This window comes from Candoia aspera, chromosome 1 (genome assembly GCF_035149785.1).
Source record: "Candoia aspera isolate rCanAsp1 chromosome 1, rCanAsp1.hap2, whole genome shotgun sequence".
NCBI classification, from domain to species: Eukaryota; Metazoa; Chordata; class Lepidosauria; order Squamata; family Boidae; genus Candoia; species Candoia aspera.
The window spans coordinates 74536603-74553454 of NC_086153.1; the positions used below are offsets into that span (position 1 = coordinate 74536603).

A 16852-nucleotide genomic window follows, 5' to 3' on the forward strand; every position below is an offset into this window, starting at 1 on the left:
AAATGCGCCGTTAGCTAATCTAAGCCTGGCGTATTCTAAGAACAGCTACTTGTCAATAGGTTTTTTTGACACACACCTGCTTTCTCTTTGGTTCTGTTGAAGACCATTAAATGCTGGGCTGCAAAATTATGTTCAATGTCTTAAAGTAAAATCTGGGAAGATCAGTCTCTCTCTTTTTCAATATATTCTTCTATATAAGATGAACAAACTGAATTATTCAGTTTTACACTTTGTTTTTCAATTTGTTGTCATAACTGCTGACAGAAGATAAGGAAAAAGGAATACTTACTATACTAGAAATAAATGAAATCAAGGTAAGACACCAGATAACTATAGGAAATCAGAGAATATTTCAAGGACACTTTGTTTCTGCCAAGTTAGAAAGGATCTTAAAGCTATTCCTAAACAGCACTGGGTTTGGAGTATATACTAAACAGCATCAGGTCATCTGTTCATAGTATCTTCTATGCAATGGAAAGAGGCATTTTATTTAAATAATTATTTAATTATTTAAATAATAATACCTTTAAAATGTATGTCTACATACAGAAATTAGCACATGCAACACTGCACGCGTCCTCTTTTCTCCCCTTTTGCTGATGATGTGAGTTTTGTTTTAGGAATATCCAGGCGTTACTACCCTATCAGGCAAAGGAGTCATATTCCCTGAAGCCATGATTGTCTGAAAGCTTGGCATTAGCCAAGCAAAGGAAAGACAGTAATTTCTCCTAAATCTAAAGGGAGGGCACAGGAGACCACCTAAACAGAAAGTTTACAGTTGGTTCACCAAATTTCCAGTTATCCTCCAGCAAATATATGTTGCACCTGGGTTACTTCCCATTTGTTTTGCTTCAGCACTGGAGGTAAGAAAACAACTTGGAAGTGCCATCTTGCAGGTGAGAATCAGTGATGCAAAAGGGAGTATCTCTCTGATTCTCCTTTACAAGTCCTCCCCAGAACTCTGCATTTGAATCTCCTCTTGTTTTAAATGGGTGTTATCTTTATAGGATTTAATTTTTAGAATACCTTATATTGTTTGTTATAAAGGTATTTTAGCTATGCCTGGTTGAATTTTATATAATAAATTGCCATTGTTTTCATTTATTAAATGTCATAATCCAAAACCAAATGGATAAAAGTTACTTTCTCTTCCAGGCACTTAGCAAAATTGTCACTTAGTAGCTACCTGTGGTTTCTACCTGTGATCCTTTCTGAGTCAGAGCCTCTTCAGCATCCTTGGGTCAGCCCCTTGAGGATGTATTTATTTAATGCATTTGTTAGATCTATATTGTGCCTTTTCTGCAGGAGTACAAGGCAGCTTGCAGAACCTGAAGCAAAGGATGCCTTTCTTATCTCCCTCCTCCTCTGCCAAGTAGAAGACAAGACAAACTGGTCTCCCCTGTGTTCATTCTTGGTTTATGATTAATACAGGTTATGTAACAGCATTTCTAACCAGCATTGGAGTCTGCCTGTTTGTTGCCCTAATTTCTACAGCTCCTGTTCAGTATAACTGAACTTTTCTCAGGAAGAATATTTTGGCTGTCTGTGACATTCCCAGGATGAATGTGACCATTTTGGAACTGTTCCATTCCATATGATGCCATAATCACCACAGAGCCTAATCCTTGCTGCTCTTTCTTCCTACAGTCTTTAGCAAATTTACTAAACACAATGTGAGCAAACATAACATAACCCAACAACAACAACAACAAAATGCACAGTTTCTAAATACAGCAGCAAACATCTGAACATGTACATCCAACGAGTAAGTCGCTTTCATCTCTTCAAGTCAGTTCCTGGAATGAATTACTCTACAAAAATGCATGGAATACCTGTATATAGCAATAGGATTCTGCATTCCTGATGAGATTTTCCTTGCCTTTGGTGGAGATCTGCCTTGATAGATACTTTAGAAATATCCAAGGAGCACATTTCATTTGCATTCTCTTATAACATTCAGATTACTGAAGAAGACCTGTGCCTAGCTCCAAAGATAGAAGAGAGTGCAAATGCAAGGGTTCCCCCACCCCGGTTTTGCTTGGCTAATTATCCTCATAATTCCTAAATCATAACAATAGCCACATAAGGGTTTTTCTTCTCCTTTGAACAAATCAGATCACCACCCTTTATTTAGAGTATGTGTGGGATTGTCTTTCTATATGTAGCAGGAAAATTTGGGATGGAGATTCTAAGTCCCCACAAAGCCAGAGGTGGTGGGATTAGACAAATGCCTGTGTTCTTAGATGTGCCCGTGAAGCAGTAAGCAGTCCAAGAGATGCCTTTCTAGGTGCCCTTCAGTGCCTACTATCCAAGATTTATAAAAATCATACTTCAGAATATCTAGGAGGCAAAAGACTGCGAAAAACTAAGACGTGGTAACTCTAGCACTGTATGCTCAACTTGCTCGCTATGCACAGGGCCTAGATGAGATGAGCCAGAATAGTTCCATGGTTTGCATCGCAAGAATAGACACATCCACAAATGTAACTGGACTAAAGGCTTTTTTAAAGTGTTTCTGTGTTCTTTCTTTCTTTCTTTAATTCCATTTCGAGGCCACCCAATTCCTTAACCACTCAGCACCTTACGATTAAAAGCCAAAAACAACACAAGTAGAAACAAATTGCAACTGCTCGGAACACAACACACTGCAATAAAAATAATATTGTAATAATGTTATAAAAGCCAAAACCATGGGGACTCTGTGACTACCTATCCCAAGGCCTGGGAGAACAACCACATTTTTAATGATTTTTCTGAATGTCATTACGGTGGGAGCTGTATAAATCTCAGGGAGATGTCATTCTGGAGGGCAGGCACCACAACTGAAGGCAATTGGATTGGGCCACAACATTTTGCAATCCCATACTGTTACATCCTAGGAACTGGGTAATGATGGCTACTGGTAGCAGTTATGCCCCTGAAGTATCATAGAGGGTATCTAGGCAAACCCCTAGATTGCACACAGTTGAACCTCAGCCAAGTGGTATGAGCCATTTGTTGGCATGCTCTAAAAACGTCAAGCAATCTAGTCCTCTTTGGGACAGAAGAGACACCTGCTGTATATCTTTTCTTCCAAGGTCACAAACAGCGAGGTTGAACAGACCTTCTAGCAAGCAGTGTGTGTGAAAACTAAAAGAAGATAATCTCCCATCATATGCATTCTAGGCTTTGATTTATTTACTTAGAAAGACTGGTTTTGGATTTCACAAATACAGTTTTAGACGCCATCTTTTTCCAACAGGGAACTGATCTTTGCCAGACAGTTGAGCATTTACTCCAGGGAACAGCAGAAATAAAGAGGGATCCACTGATAAAGGGTGACTGATTTGTTATAGATTGTCAAGGATTTTTGATTCCCAATTGTCTAATACCAGCAAGAACAACTTTTTCAGCCCTTAATTTTACTGATGCAAAAGATCACTCGGGGAAAAACTAGGACTGGATTTTTGTGTGAAAGGACTTATAATCTTTGAACTGGTGCTGTCCACACATTTGTGGGCTAAACATGTACAGTCATCATGTTCTTTAATTCTTAGCAGATGTCTGCCTATATAAGCTACTGTGTTACAAACTAGATCCCATAAGCCTGAGGTCTGCCCATGTCTGATATTTCTGTCTCTTTAAGGAAAAATGTAGAGAGATGACTATCTTAGCATGAAGTACAGTATAATGTAGTAATTTTGGCCTCATGAGCAAAATGTGGAATAAAACAGGCCACTAAAGGTTGCCTAAGAACATTGGAGAGTTTTACACAAACAATTTGTACAACACAACATTTGAGGGTTACAATTAAAAAGTGACTTGGTACAATAACTAATGGCTTATAAACGTGGATGTGACAGTTCTTTATTTAGGTTAATGTATCAATACTGAAAGGTAGACTTGTTTGCTGTCATGATGGGCATCCATCGGGAGGGGAAGAAGGGGATAAGTAACATCATGTATGTTATAACATCATCGGGACTTCTTCTGGAGGCCTGTGGCTATCATACTGGAACTACTTTGAAATAAAGTTGCTTTGATAGTATGTTTGGTTGAAGTGGAACTGTGTAAAAAAATGTAGTCTTATGGTAATCCATCATCAACTGGGACAGTGCTTGAGAAAGACATGTAACAGAGAACATCTAGTAATCCTCAGATATCTGTGTGTATGTGTCTACTTGAAAGCTTGATCAACACCCAGATTTTCTGGATCAGAATGATAGCTTTACAGTATCCCTGGGGAGAATTTTTTGCATATACATAATCTTGTACAAATTCTAGATCTCCCATTACAGGGATTCAGTCCCAACTTCAAAGGCTCTGAGCCTTTGTATGTGGTAAATCCCTTTTATCCATGCTAATATTTCAGCACATCCTTTAGTTTTAATTTAAGACTCTTGTGTTTCCATGGGAATATTTCTCTAATCTGTAGGCTGAGAGTGGGTGCTGATTTGATTTCAAATGCATTCATGCATTAGCTAACTGGAGTCTCCAATCCTAGATATTACAAGCAGCAAGTTCTTGTTAATTAACTAATCCTGCTTGGATGGAACCCAGGACTTTCTGACTGCACTGTATGTGCTCTGCTACATAAGCTGTGGGCTTCTCATTAATGTGGGATGGCAACATAATTCAGAGTATCTTCCTTCAGTCAATCATCGCTTCAAAAGAATTGTTCATTACATTATTCTAAGAGACCTGTGCTAAGAATGGACTAAGAAAGCATGGTTTGGTGCTTAGTTATCTGCAGAACCTCATTCTCCTATTGGAATCAGCCTGATCAGTTCAATCTATCAGAGAGAAATGGCTTGTGGTGCCCCACTTTAGGGAGGTGAAGGGAGCTGAGGCTCGTGGGGCTGCTTATCAGTGGCTACACTGGTCCTTTGGACCAGTCTACCTTCTGGTAGACATCTAGCTGACTCCCATCCTGATTTCCTTTTGGAAGTTGCCAGAATAGAGCTCTTCTGGAAAGCAGTTGGGACTTGACTCCATCTTGGTTCACTTATAATTTGGTTTTTTTAATTAAATTTTATTCTATTTTTTCATTGGCTTGTGGACCTTTTATATGAGTGCCTTTTTTGTAAATAGTTTTGTGACAGCGTATCTTGTAAGCTGCTGAGAGTCCTTAGGGATTCAACAGTCTATAAATATAATAACTACCTAAATAATGCTTTTTGCTTCCAACATATGGAATGATTATTGAACAAACTAGATACAGCACATAGCAGCAGGGATTTAAAAATAGAGAAGCCTGGTTTGCAGATCATGAAATATGACTCACAAGGAAAGCTGCCAGGGGATATTCAGTTATTCTACAACTACTGTTGTTGTCACACTTTTTAGACAAAATCATTGCATAAACAGTTCCAGCAATTAAAATAGAGAGATTGCTATTGTAGCAATCAAGGTACTATGGGAATTAAGGCAATCAAGGTACTAAGGGAACTAAGGGAACAAGGTACTAAGTCAAAGTACAGAAGGAAATTTGTATGGCCACCCATCTCAACATCATGCCTCTGGGTGGCTAACAACAGTTAAAAAACAATATCAAAACAAAATCACAATAAATACAAATTGGCAGCCAAGGTAAAAAACCACCATAACCATCAGCACAACCATCCCAGAGGTCCTGCCATACTCCCAACCTCCATGTCCATTAACCAAACTAAGTCTTCAAGGTCTTACAAAAGGCTACCAGGGTTGGGGCCAATCTGGTTTCTGGGAATATAGTCAAATGATCACACCTTTACTGTTATGATTCTTCTAGGCAACAGGAAGTGAAGCCTCTCAGGATCCTTTGGTCCTTCGGACAAAACTCCTGTCTTATGGTAACTCAGTTCACACAACCCCTAAATGTTGCTATAGAATTGTGTGAAATTGGTTTTGCTTAGTAAGATATGATATATACTAATGGATAAGCCCATCCATGGATAAGCCAACCTTCGAAATTTTCCTATGTTTCAATTTTCACAATTGGCTTATCAATTATTAAATTACAACTATTACATTGAAATGAATTAATTAATTAATGGGGAGATCTAAATTAGGACCGTGGTTCAGAAAATGGGGTCAAACCTTCCTCCAAAAACATTTTCCTGACAAAAGTGGCCTCTTTCTGAAGGTGCTATTTGTTCCAAAGAAAGTATTTATTAAAGTATTAAAGTCTCATACTGTTTTCACATATTTTGCTTGATCCTTAGAATACTTTTTCATCATATAGATAGTTCATATATCAATTAAAATCAGAAATGTAGCTCACATTTTCTTTCCACAGATGCTTAGGCAGATAGGTAGGTAGATGGATGCTGAAAGTTTGTGACACATTAGTCTTTACTCACTCAGAAATCATTCTCAAGCTTTCTTTGCTCAAAGGCACACAGTAAACAAAAACATTGTAACAGGAAAAATCATAACCCGAAGCAAAAGTAAATAAGTATCCATTCATTTTCAAACAGAAATCAGTTTTCATTCTTTCCCCAGTCAGTATGACATCTTCTGCTTTTGAGCCATGACCTCCACTAATGTAACCCAAGTACCTCACTTCTGTTCCTTGGTTGACATTTATGTTCTTTAATTAATTAAGACCATTATCTGTGCTGATTAAAACTGAAATCTGTCATGTTGCTTTCTGAGAAGTTGCTGCTAGCTGAAAATGTCTCCTGCATAAATCCCTTTGTGTTCTGAGTATTTATTTATTTATCAATCAATTTTTTATTACCGCCCATCTCCCCCACAAAGGAGGGACTCTGGGTGGTTTACAAAAACAGAATTAAAATTCAGTATCAATATAAATATAATAAATATACAATAAGAGTAAAATATAATAAAATATAGTAAAATCCTGACAGCTAAGTGGTGTTTCAGTCTGTGACTAAAAGTCATCCTAGGGTGCTAGCCATCCCCACTAATGGCCGTTCCCCAGCCTGCTCCAGGCATGATGACAAAACCAAGTTTTTAGCTTTTTGCGGAAGTCCAGGAGCGAGGGGGCCTGTCTCACCTCTGGGGGAAGGATATTCCAGAGGGCGGGAGCTACTGCAGAGAAGGCCCGTTTCCTGGACCACGTCAGATGGAATTCCTTTACGGATGGGGTCCGTAGCATGCCCTCTCTGCATAACTGGGTATTTCCTGCACAAATACCAGTAAATGCAACTTGCTACCTGTTCAGTGCAATCTGTGGGGTTTACTCTGGACAAGCCTCAGCCAAACTAACTTGTAGTTAATACAGCAGCTTTAACTGCTCCCCTATTGTTGAAAAGTATGTGACAGACATGAAGCGTTACGAAAGTATCCTATTTCCAACTTCGCCCCTGGACATCTGTTGTGTGCAGCATTTGCAGGATGGCATTCCAGAGAGTTGGTTGGTTAATTATTAAACATCATGACCTAGGCTTGTTTGACTAAACGCCTCCTTGTGTTAGTCTCCGTTGGCACAGGCCGATGGTTTGCACCTGCTGTCTGCTGTTGACACACCATAGCTATGCAAAGAACAGTCTGTTTGCCCTGGAAGGAGAATGAATGCTAAGACTCAGCCAGCCCAGCTTTCAAAGGAGGGAGAAATGAGGGAGTGTGTTCTGAGGATGGAAATGGTTGGTGGACAAGGGACACAGAAAGTGGCTGACAAAGGGGTTAGCAAATTACCAAAAAAAGCATATTGGAGATGAAGTCTCAGAGGGCTAAGTTGTAAGAAGGTCAAAAAGCAATTTCCCTTTAGTACAGCCAAGAGTGTCAGTAATACTCTGAGGTGGGAGGGTCTAATATCAACTGAGAGTCCTTGGCATATGGAAAAGCTCATTCAGCTAAATGACCTTCACTTCCTACCCATGGACTACAGTAATTGGAAGAAGCTGATGCAATTCCTTCAGCAGGAAAAGCTAAAAAGAAAAGTGAGAGAAAAATGGCAACAGCTGAGGGCCGAGAGTCTCTTCACAGCACAAGACTTCAGCGCTAATCTGCTTTGACCTCTGAGGTATTTTAGATCCTTGGCTCAGCTAAGGTTGACAGCCAGTAACTGAAGAAGGGGCTGGAGCTGAGTGGCAGAGCACATGTTTCCAAGATGTAGCAGTGCAGGTTAAGCACTAGTTAAGGGCTCTTACATAGCAGGGCTCAGACAGACCTTGGGCTCATCCCTGGACAGTTGGCAGAGCCAGGAGAGAACTCAGTCCAAATCCTCCTGAGAGTATCTTTATCAAGGAAGTTTCACTGGTAAGGAAAATTCAGGGTCACTTAGGAATATCTGTATTATGCATGTTTGGTGATTTTTGTAAAATCATGACTGTAGCCACACAAACCTTGACATTTGTCTTACTGAAGAAAATCCTCCGGAGTGTGAGATCTGAACTGAAATCCCTGCTCACTTACGAACTCACTGGGTGACCTGGGACAAATAACTCCACCGTCTTTCCCATCTGTCATAGGAATGATAAATGTATGTTAACCCTGTTCCATTGCATTTATGGAAATGTGTATGTGTTGAGGATTACCGTCAAGGCCTATACATGGTGTGCCACTGCTATGTACTACCACCCCTTTTACCTCCTAACCCTTTCATGCGTACTGATCTTACTTGAGCAGGAAATATTACAACCCAAAACATTCCAGAGTAATAAATCACACCAAAGCCAGCTGTGTTGGGGCATGACAGAATGACTGATGATTTAATGCTTCTTGAAAGATTTTTTTTTGTTTCCTTCCACAGGGCATGGTTTGAGAAATAACAAAATGAGGTAAAATAAGTTAATTTTATGTACACTTTACAAACACTCAGTGTCACATGGCGTCTGCAGCAACCGTCATAAAGACATTGGTATAAAATTGATCATTAATGTGGCTTGGGCAGGTGTTCAACAGCCTGCACTTCACAATGTCGTCATCCTGAGAGTAGTTACCAAGTAATAATAATAGTGATCTTTTCTGTAAACATGTTTAGAAGCATTTACGGTGGACAATGGATGGGCCGGCTTCATCGTATTCCTGTTTTGTGATCCACATCTGCTGGAAGGTGGACAGGGAAGCCAAAATGGAGCCACCGATCCAGACAGAGTACTTACGCTCTGGGGGGGCAATGATCTGAAAGAGGCAAATGGAATGATTTAGCTGACACAGAAAAAACAACAACAAAGCAAGAGATGCTTAATTAACAAAAGCAGAACCCCACAAAAGGGATTCCATATAGACAATGAAGCAGCATTAGGTCCCATCACTGGGGCACTGGTCATGTGACTCAAGTGTAAGAGGGCTAAGCTTGATTAATATTATTCATCCAATCCTTTGCCAAAAAAAAACAAAAAACCCCACAGCTTTCTGCATCTTATATCGTGAATTCCTGCCAACCATGGTAAATTAGTTGGGATGATTTGCATTACATATTTTCAAACAGAGAAATAGGTGAAAAGCAAGGTAGGACATTCAACAAAACATGTAGGTGACTTAAGTCAACTACAGGGATCAGTTAACTGTTTTATCTGAATTCTGAAAGGATTCAGAAAGCGTCAGAAGGGAAGTGTAAGGGTACAATCTGGAAATGCTAGTTCAAATGAAATGCCACTGAAAAAACTGAAGAGGAACATACCCAAAGCTAATTCAAATCCATACCAATTGATAATAATTCTGCATGATTAGGCCCATTTATAGTACTTTGAACTGATTTAACTCATTTTTCAGAGTGGACTCATTGCCATCAGTGGTATTACAATGATGGTTTTCACTGGGTCTATTTCAAGAATGGTGTGGACCAATTCATCTTCTAGGCATACAGTTCTTGAAACAAAGAAGCCTTCTCTTTCCACTATCTATGCATTGGGATTCTGTGAAGCACTACAATGCACAGATGCACTGTAATGCATAGTGCTATTTATGGTACCATCCTCTGCCATATTCCATTGCATATTAGTAATTTGTATAATTAAAGCCCACCTTGATCTTCATTGTGCTGGGAGCCAGAGCAGTGATTTCCTTCTGCATACGGTCAGCAATACCGGGATACATGGTGGTGCCACCAGACATGACATTGTTGGCATACAGGTCCTTTCTGATGTCAATATCACACTTCATGATGCTGTTGTAGGTTGTCTCATGAATACCGGCAGATTCCATACCTGGTGGCATTGAGAAAATAGAGGAATGAAAAGAGGAATAGAGCAACTCCAAGCATATGAACGCTCCACAGGAAAAGGATCACAAGATGGGAAATGCTGGAGAAACATACCAATGAAGGAGGGCTGGAAAAGGGTCTCTGGGCAACGGAAACGTTCATTGCCGATGGTGATGACCTGCCCATCAGGCAATTCATAGCTCTTCTCCAGGGAGGAAGAGGAGGCAGCAGTTGCCATCTCATTCTCGAAGTCCAGAGCCACATAACACAGCTTTTCCTTGATGTCACGGACAATCTCACGTTCAGCTGTGGGAGGGAAGAAGTATTTAGGAGTTAGCCAAAGAAAAGCCCTCCCAGAATGGAAGAAAGGGGGGGGGGGAATCAGGCCAGCACAGTAAGGAGGGAAGAATGCTGGCAGCTGGTGAATAACCCTGAAGCTTGATTTTAAAAAGCATATACAGATCTGCCAGTAGCGAGAAAGCAATGCTCACACCCTGTTTTCTGGTTGTGATGGAAGAGCATGAAATGCACAGCCTGTGGGGTCTGGACTATGCAGTGCTGAAGAGCTTGGAAGCATCAGCCAAATTTTTCTGCATTTGTGTCCAAGTTACACTCACTCTGGGTTTTGGTGAATGTAACCCAGTGCCTGTGAGACCTTTCCCCACTTCCACCTAACTAAGGCAGAAACATGCCCTGACCACATTTTTTCCCATGTCCTCATGGCATTACCTTAATCTCATCCCCAGCTAATGTGGGAGACCAGCTTAAGCTGACATCCACCTTATCAGTATTAAAACTATTTTATTTGTTAATTTATATCCTGTTTTTCCTCCCAAAGGTCAGGGTGGCATACACTGTATTCTCTTCTATTTTTTCCCATAACAACCATCTTGTGATATCCCATGGTTGGACAGACAGAGACTAACTGGTCCAAAGCTATCCAGCAAGCTTCCATTGCTAAGGGTGGACAAGAACCTAGGTGGCATTTTCCCCTTATTCTACCAAAAAAAAAAATCCTCAAGAGGCATCTGTTGTTGTCACAAAGAGCTAAGGGGCAATTAGACAGCAGAATTGCTGGTGAGAAGAAGGCCTTTCCCATTCTAAATACGGACAAGCCATTTAGGAATAGCCAAGAACTAGAGTGACAGCAGAGGGCTGGGAGGTGGCATCATTACCAGTGGTGACAAAAGAGTAGCCTCTCTCAGTCAGGATCTTCATCAGGTAGTCAGTGAGATCCCGACCAGCCAAGTCCAAACGCATGATGGCATGGGGCAGGGCATAACCCTCATAGATGGGCACGTTGTGGGTGACACCATCGCCAGAGTCCAGCACAATACCTACAGAAAAAAGGAAGAGATACCACTTTTAGTGATGGAGGCTACAAAACCTGGTTTCACCAACTTGCAGGTCTAGGTTGATAAAGGACACACAGCAACAGGGAGGAAAGGAGAGAGAACATGGCTAGATAAGTCATAAGGGATTCCCAATAATCTCACAGGTAAAGTATTCCTTTTCCTTAGTGAGCATTCCAGAAAAGGCTAGATGTGGAGACATTGTACATTCTGCTGGGTAAAACTTCAGTCATGCCAATAGTTGGGTTTTTCATTCTCTTAGTGGGCTGACAAAGCCTTACTGCCTAGAATGGACCAGGAATATAGAGAGCCGGTGAAGATATGAAGAGGATATACTCTGCAAGAGTTAAACAGTCCATTCTATAAAGAAGTAGAGAAGATCAGAAAACTTCTATCTGAAACCCTGCAGAGCCACTGCTAGTAAATGTAAACCACCCTTTCGCAACCAGGATATTTTCAGATCTATTGGAGTGCAATCTCTGTAATCTCTAGTCAGCCAACTTAATCCAAAGTATCAGGAATACGTTAGGCTGATGAACAGTTTACTGAACTAGATGGACTTAATATAAGGCAGTTCAGTTTTCTATGTTCCTAAGCCCATGCCAGTGACAGGGTATCTCCTAGCCTAGTTGGATTATGACTAGCTTATTCTTTGAAAGAGAGGTAGTTGGTGGGAACCTAGCCTTCTGCTTTTCTATTCCTGGCATCAGCACTCACCAGTAGTACGGCCAGAGGCATAGAGGGACAGCACAGCCTGGATGGCCACATACATGGCTGGGACGTTGAAGGTCTCAAACATGATCTGGGTCATCTTTTCACGATTGGCCTTGGGGTTAAGAGGGGCCTCGGTGAGCAGGGTGGGGTGCTCCTCAGGGGCAACACGGAGCTCATTGTAGAAAGTATGATGCCAGATCTTCTCCATGTCATCCCAGTTGGTGATGATGCCATGTTCAATGGGGTACTTCAGGGTCAGGATACCTCTTTTGCTCTGGGCTTCATCCCCTACGTAGGAGTCTTTTTGACCCATACCCACCATGACACCCTGGGAAGAAAGAGGGAGACCTCTTAGCAATTGCTAATGGCTATTCTCTATCCTACACACTACACATTAATGAGTACTCTCTACACTAACCAAAGGTGTATCAGGCTCTTCTTATTAAGGCTTTGAGTCCTTCACAAAGCAGAGAGCAAATTGTAGGACAAATAAAGGAAGTGCCAAGCAGCAGCTACACTAAGGAGATCAGGTAACTCAGAGATTATTTATACAACATTATGATCGTCTCTAAGAATGGCCAATTCATTACCTTTTACTCTTTAGTTGAAAAACTGTAGACTCTTGGGCTATGATGGACATTCCCCTTTTCAAAATAATGATGGCCTGGGGAGTTCCAGAAAATGGACCTCACAGCTGTCTCAGAGCCCTTTAAGTAACTCAGTTCTATGCATGATCCCTGAATAGTAGATCTTACAAAGTTCAATGGGATTTATATTGTCATGGCAATTTTAGTAGCTTCAGATGGAGCCATCTGAGTCTTAAGAAGATCAGCAAGAGTGGGAAAAGGAAAGAAATACAATGGGTCATCTGACCTACTAATTCCTCACCCTCAGTCATGGTCCAGGCCTTCCCAATACAGTAAGACTTAAACCAATGTATGCTGCATCTTTCAATCTGCCTACTCTTGAAGAGAAGCAGTGCTGGTGAAAAGGGAAAAATACCTGATGACGTGGGCGGCCAACAATGGAGGGAAACACAGCCCTGGGGGCATCATCCCCGGCAAAGCCAGCCTTCACCAAGCCGGAGCCGTTGTCGCATACAAGTGCGGTGGTCTCATCCTCATCACACATGGTGTCGGCTTTCTAAGAATGGAGGAAAAACAAGAAAGGTCACAAGAGATACCAGGAAGCTATGCGAGTTCACAAGACAGAGACCACAGGAAGACTTTCAACCTCAAGAAATTCAATAGGTTTCCCCCACTGGGGGAAAGGACATGGTGAAATAGTTTAGCCCTACAACTGTCCTTTTCCTTAATAAGTGAGACAACTCAGGGGAAATAATCCATATTAAAAACACATATAGCTCATTCTCTGCTTATCTACTGATTCTATTGATCATAAAAAGCTGCAGACTAAAATATCAAATAACAAGGAAGGCAAATTAAAGTACTTGGTTCATTTGAGGAGCTTAACCACGTTTATTCAGAATTAAGTCCTGTTTGTTTCAATAGGGCTTACTTCAAAAGTAAATAGGGTTTCAGCTGCAGCTTTATAGTGGAATCAAAGGGAGGTCTATTTAAAATAGTCACTCCTTAATATATGTTTAGGGTTGCAATCTTAGCCTCTCTGTAAAAACAAATTAGATCTAAAGTCAATTGTCTCCTAAAGGAATTGCATATTGACCACTAACAAGTACATTACCATATTACATTGTTCATGTGTAAATATTACACATGGACACTGCAATGAAGCCTATTCACTTCGGTGGTACTATCTGGCAGGTAAGTGTGTGTGAGAAGAATACTGCACTTGATGCACAGCTGAAGTGGCCAGAATGTCAGAAGATGGCATAAAGAGACTGAAGTTGGTCCATTTTGTTTTTAAGTCATTAACTCGCTAGGGATGATTTTCCTTTCCTCAAAATGATGTCCTCCAAGTGGGCTGGACTACAACTTCCCTAACACCCTGTTACTACTGCGAATTGTTGGTTGAGGAATAGAGGAACAGTTGTCCAACACATCCAAGGGCACCTATTTGAGCAAGATCCAAAATATGGGCTATTTCTCCAGGCGGAATATACAATTTTCAAGAAAAAAAATTGAAGACTTGACTTCTTAAAACGCAGAAGAAAGACCAGTTTTGAAGGGTGGCACATGAATTTTGAAAAGAAAATCATCAAATAAGAGTATTAAGCCACATTTCCCAGCACACTAGGCACACTGACTTGCAGAGGTGCAGCAAGTAACTTGTTCTGAGGATATCTTTCTTTCTTCAACCTGCCAGGTACCCAATCCAACCAGGAACGACAAAGGCTGACAGCTGATTAGACTTTAATGTTAGGAACTAAAGAGATATGAGCCATGAATAAACCCAATCAGATCTCAGCCTACAAATACTGAATAAAACTTGGGTGTTTCCAGCAACAATCTGATTGGTTCATTCTGGCATTTACACTTTCCAGCAATCAGTTTTAGGTTTGGGTGCTGTCCATTTACAATTCATCCTAAACTACTAATGGTGATTTGTCTAAAACTATGCTGGGTTCCACAGCAGACTTGAGCCTACATTTTCTGGACCATTATTTCATGTCTCCACTGACTTAAGTTTTGAGTAATTAAATGTCACCATATGTAACTTGCTTCATTAATAGTTCTGCCTGCTTAGAAATGTACCCCCATGTTTTCAACAGACTGGTTTATTTATTTATTAGATTTATATTGCCACCCCTCTCCCCCAATGGTTGTTCCAGCAAAAGGCAAGATCTTCCTTCTTGCCATAAAATAGTAGTAAAATCAGGAGAACAGGCTTGGAGGCAACTGCTTCCACCTGTCCCTGAAAAGCAGCAAAGCTGTTTCAGGATTTGGTGATTTGTTGAGCTTAAGCTGAATAGGTTGAGCTTGTATTCCACCCCCCCACCCTTCCTACTATCTAGTCTAGTGTTTCTCAACCTTGGCCACTTGAAGATGTGGACTTCAACTCCCAGAATTCCCCAGCTGGGGATGCTGGCTGGGGAGTTCTGGGGGTTGAAATCCACACATCTTCAAGTGGCCAAGGTTGAGAAACACTGATCTAGTCTCAGCCTCCAGTCCCAAGAGCTGCCGCTGTAAGAAGTTGGTCCTCCGTCCCCGGCGTCCTGACTCTGCCGGCCAGCCAGCCAACCAGGCACCCGCCCTCTCGCTGCCGGCCTCGCTCACCTTGCGGTTGGTTCCTGGCTCTCAGCTCTGGTTGCCGCTTCTTCCCAGCTCTGCTGGTCGGTGGGCTTGCGAAAGCCCGGCGGGTTTTATATAGGCCCCGGCTGGCTTCTCCCCTCCCCTGTCGCCGACCCACAGGAATGTCTCCATATTTGGGTGCTGGGCATCGAGACTGGCCAGGCGGCCTGACCGGAGCCCCCCAGGCCCCTTGCTCGGCCGCGGGGCTGCCCAAAGAAGGAGCGCCTGGCCCAGACCCAGGTAACGCGGGCCGGGCCGTATAAGGACTGTCTGCCGGAGCCCCCCTCCCGGCCAGAGGGCTCCCTTCCCAAATAATCTCCCGAGCCATCATGCCCGGAAAGGAGACAAAAGCCCCGGGAACGGGCGGGGGGCATCCCTGCCCGGCCGCGGAAAGAAGGAAGAAGGAAGCTGTAGGGGCAGAGGGCGGGGAAAGGCGCAGCGGAGTTGGCGAGGCCGTGGCCCGCCCCCCTCATCGGCGCTCGGCCGCCGGCCGGCCCCGACTGCGCGGTCCCGCTCGCCGCGGCGCTCTGCTCCTCCTCGCCTGGCGCTGCGGGGTGGGAAAGGCGAGCGGGTAGCCCGCGACTGGCCAAGCGCTTGAGAGGTTTCCGGCAGTTAGCCTGGATTGCAAAGTGAGCGGGCACGAGCGCGCGGGCTTCGGCTCGATTAATTCTGATTTTATTTGAACTGCCATCCTTTGAGCATCGGTTTAGGAGGACTGGAATACGTCTTCCTAGACAAGTACATCGCCGTAGTGAGCACAAAAACGCCGTTTCGTAAAGCAACCCCACCCCGACCCCGACCCCGACCCCGACCCCGAGTCTGGTCTCTCGAGTTGATCTTTGCCTATGATCCAGGACACCACCAGGATTTGCGGGGCCTTCGGCAGGACTGCTGACCAAAAGGCCCATTTTGAGAGGGGCAATGGGAGTTTTAAATGGTGCAATTAGTGCCTTAGACAAATGCGAGACTCACAGACCCCACCCATTTTGCCCCTTGAAAAAGCACACCAATTGCCCCCCAAAAAACTCCCACTAAAACTTTTTTACCCTATATATTCTTTTAAAGTTACTAAAAGGATGCCAGTGGGGTGTGATGGTCCCAAGCTTTACTTAGATATCCCTGTTCTGAGGTTCAACCGTAGACTCTCATCCCCTTGCCCTAATTTAAGGCAAAACCATTAGCACAATTTTGCTAGGATGCAACCTAAAGTGGTGATGCCAACTATGTGAAACCTTTGGATTTCTGCACATAACATGCACTCTTTTTGTCTCTTCAATCAACTTCAAAATAACTGCTATAGTATAGGCTGCTAATAAAACATTTTCAGAAGAAAATCTGTTTAAAGCAAAGCAATTTGCTACCAAGTGTTAAGGATCGGGTTCACGACACAGTTAAACATTTTATGTAGTCACAATTCAGATGATTAAAACTGGCCAAAGCCTGATTATGTCACAATTAGCTCACATTCACAGTTTTGAACATTCTCTTGTGCCCTATTTGCAAAG

General features: G+C 42.3%; 1 protein-coding gene across 1 annotated transcript; it reads right to left on the reverse strand.

Moving 5' to 3' along the window:
• Positions 1–8706: 8706 nt before the first annotated feature.
• On the reverse strand, positions 8707–15466 carry ACTA1 (actin alpha 1, skeletal muscle). The gene is made up of 7 exons (XM_063306986.1): positions 15333–15466; positions 13141–13281; positions 12142–12466; positions 11248–11409; positions 10187–10378; positions 9895–10076; positions 8707–9048 (listed from the first exon to the last, which is right to left on the reverse strand). The coding sequence occupies exons 2-7, from the start codon at positions 13267–13269 to the stop codon at positions 8905–8907; spliced, it is 1134 nt and encodes a 377-aa protein (XP_063163056.1). The 5' UTR covers positions 13270–13281; positions 15333–15466; the 3' UTR covers positions 8707–8904.
• Between the last annotated feature and the right edge of the window lie 1386 nt (positions 15467–16852).

Bases quoted from the DNA above. Each gene is read 5' to 3' on its own strand.
- ACTA1 (XM_063306986.1), bottom strand. From the start codon at position 13,269: ATGTGTGATGAGGATGAGACCACCGCACTTGTATGCGACAACGGCTCC. The intron at 10,379-11,247 runs GTAATGATGCCA...TCCCTCCCACAG, and splicing joins CTACTCTTTTGTCACCACTG to CTGAACGTGAGATTGTCCGT. The intron at 10,077-10,186 runs GTATGTTTCTCC...CAATGCCACCAG, and splicing joins TTTCCAGCCCTCCTTCATTG to GTATGGAATCTGCCGGTATT.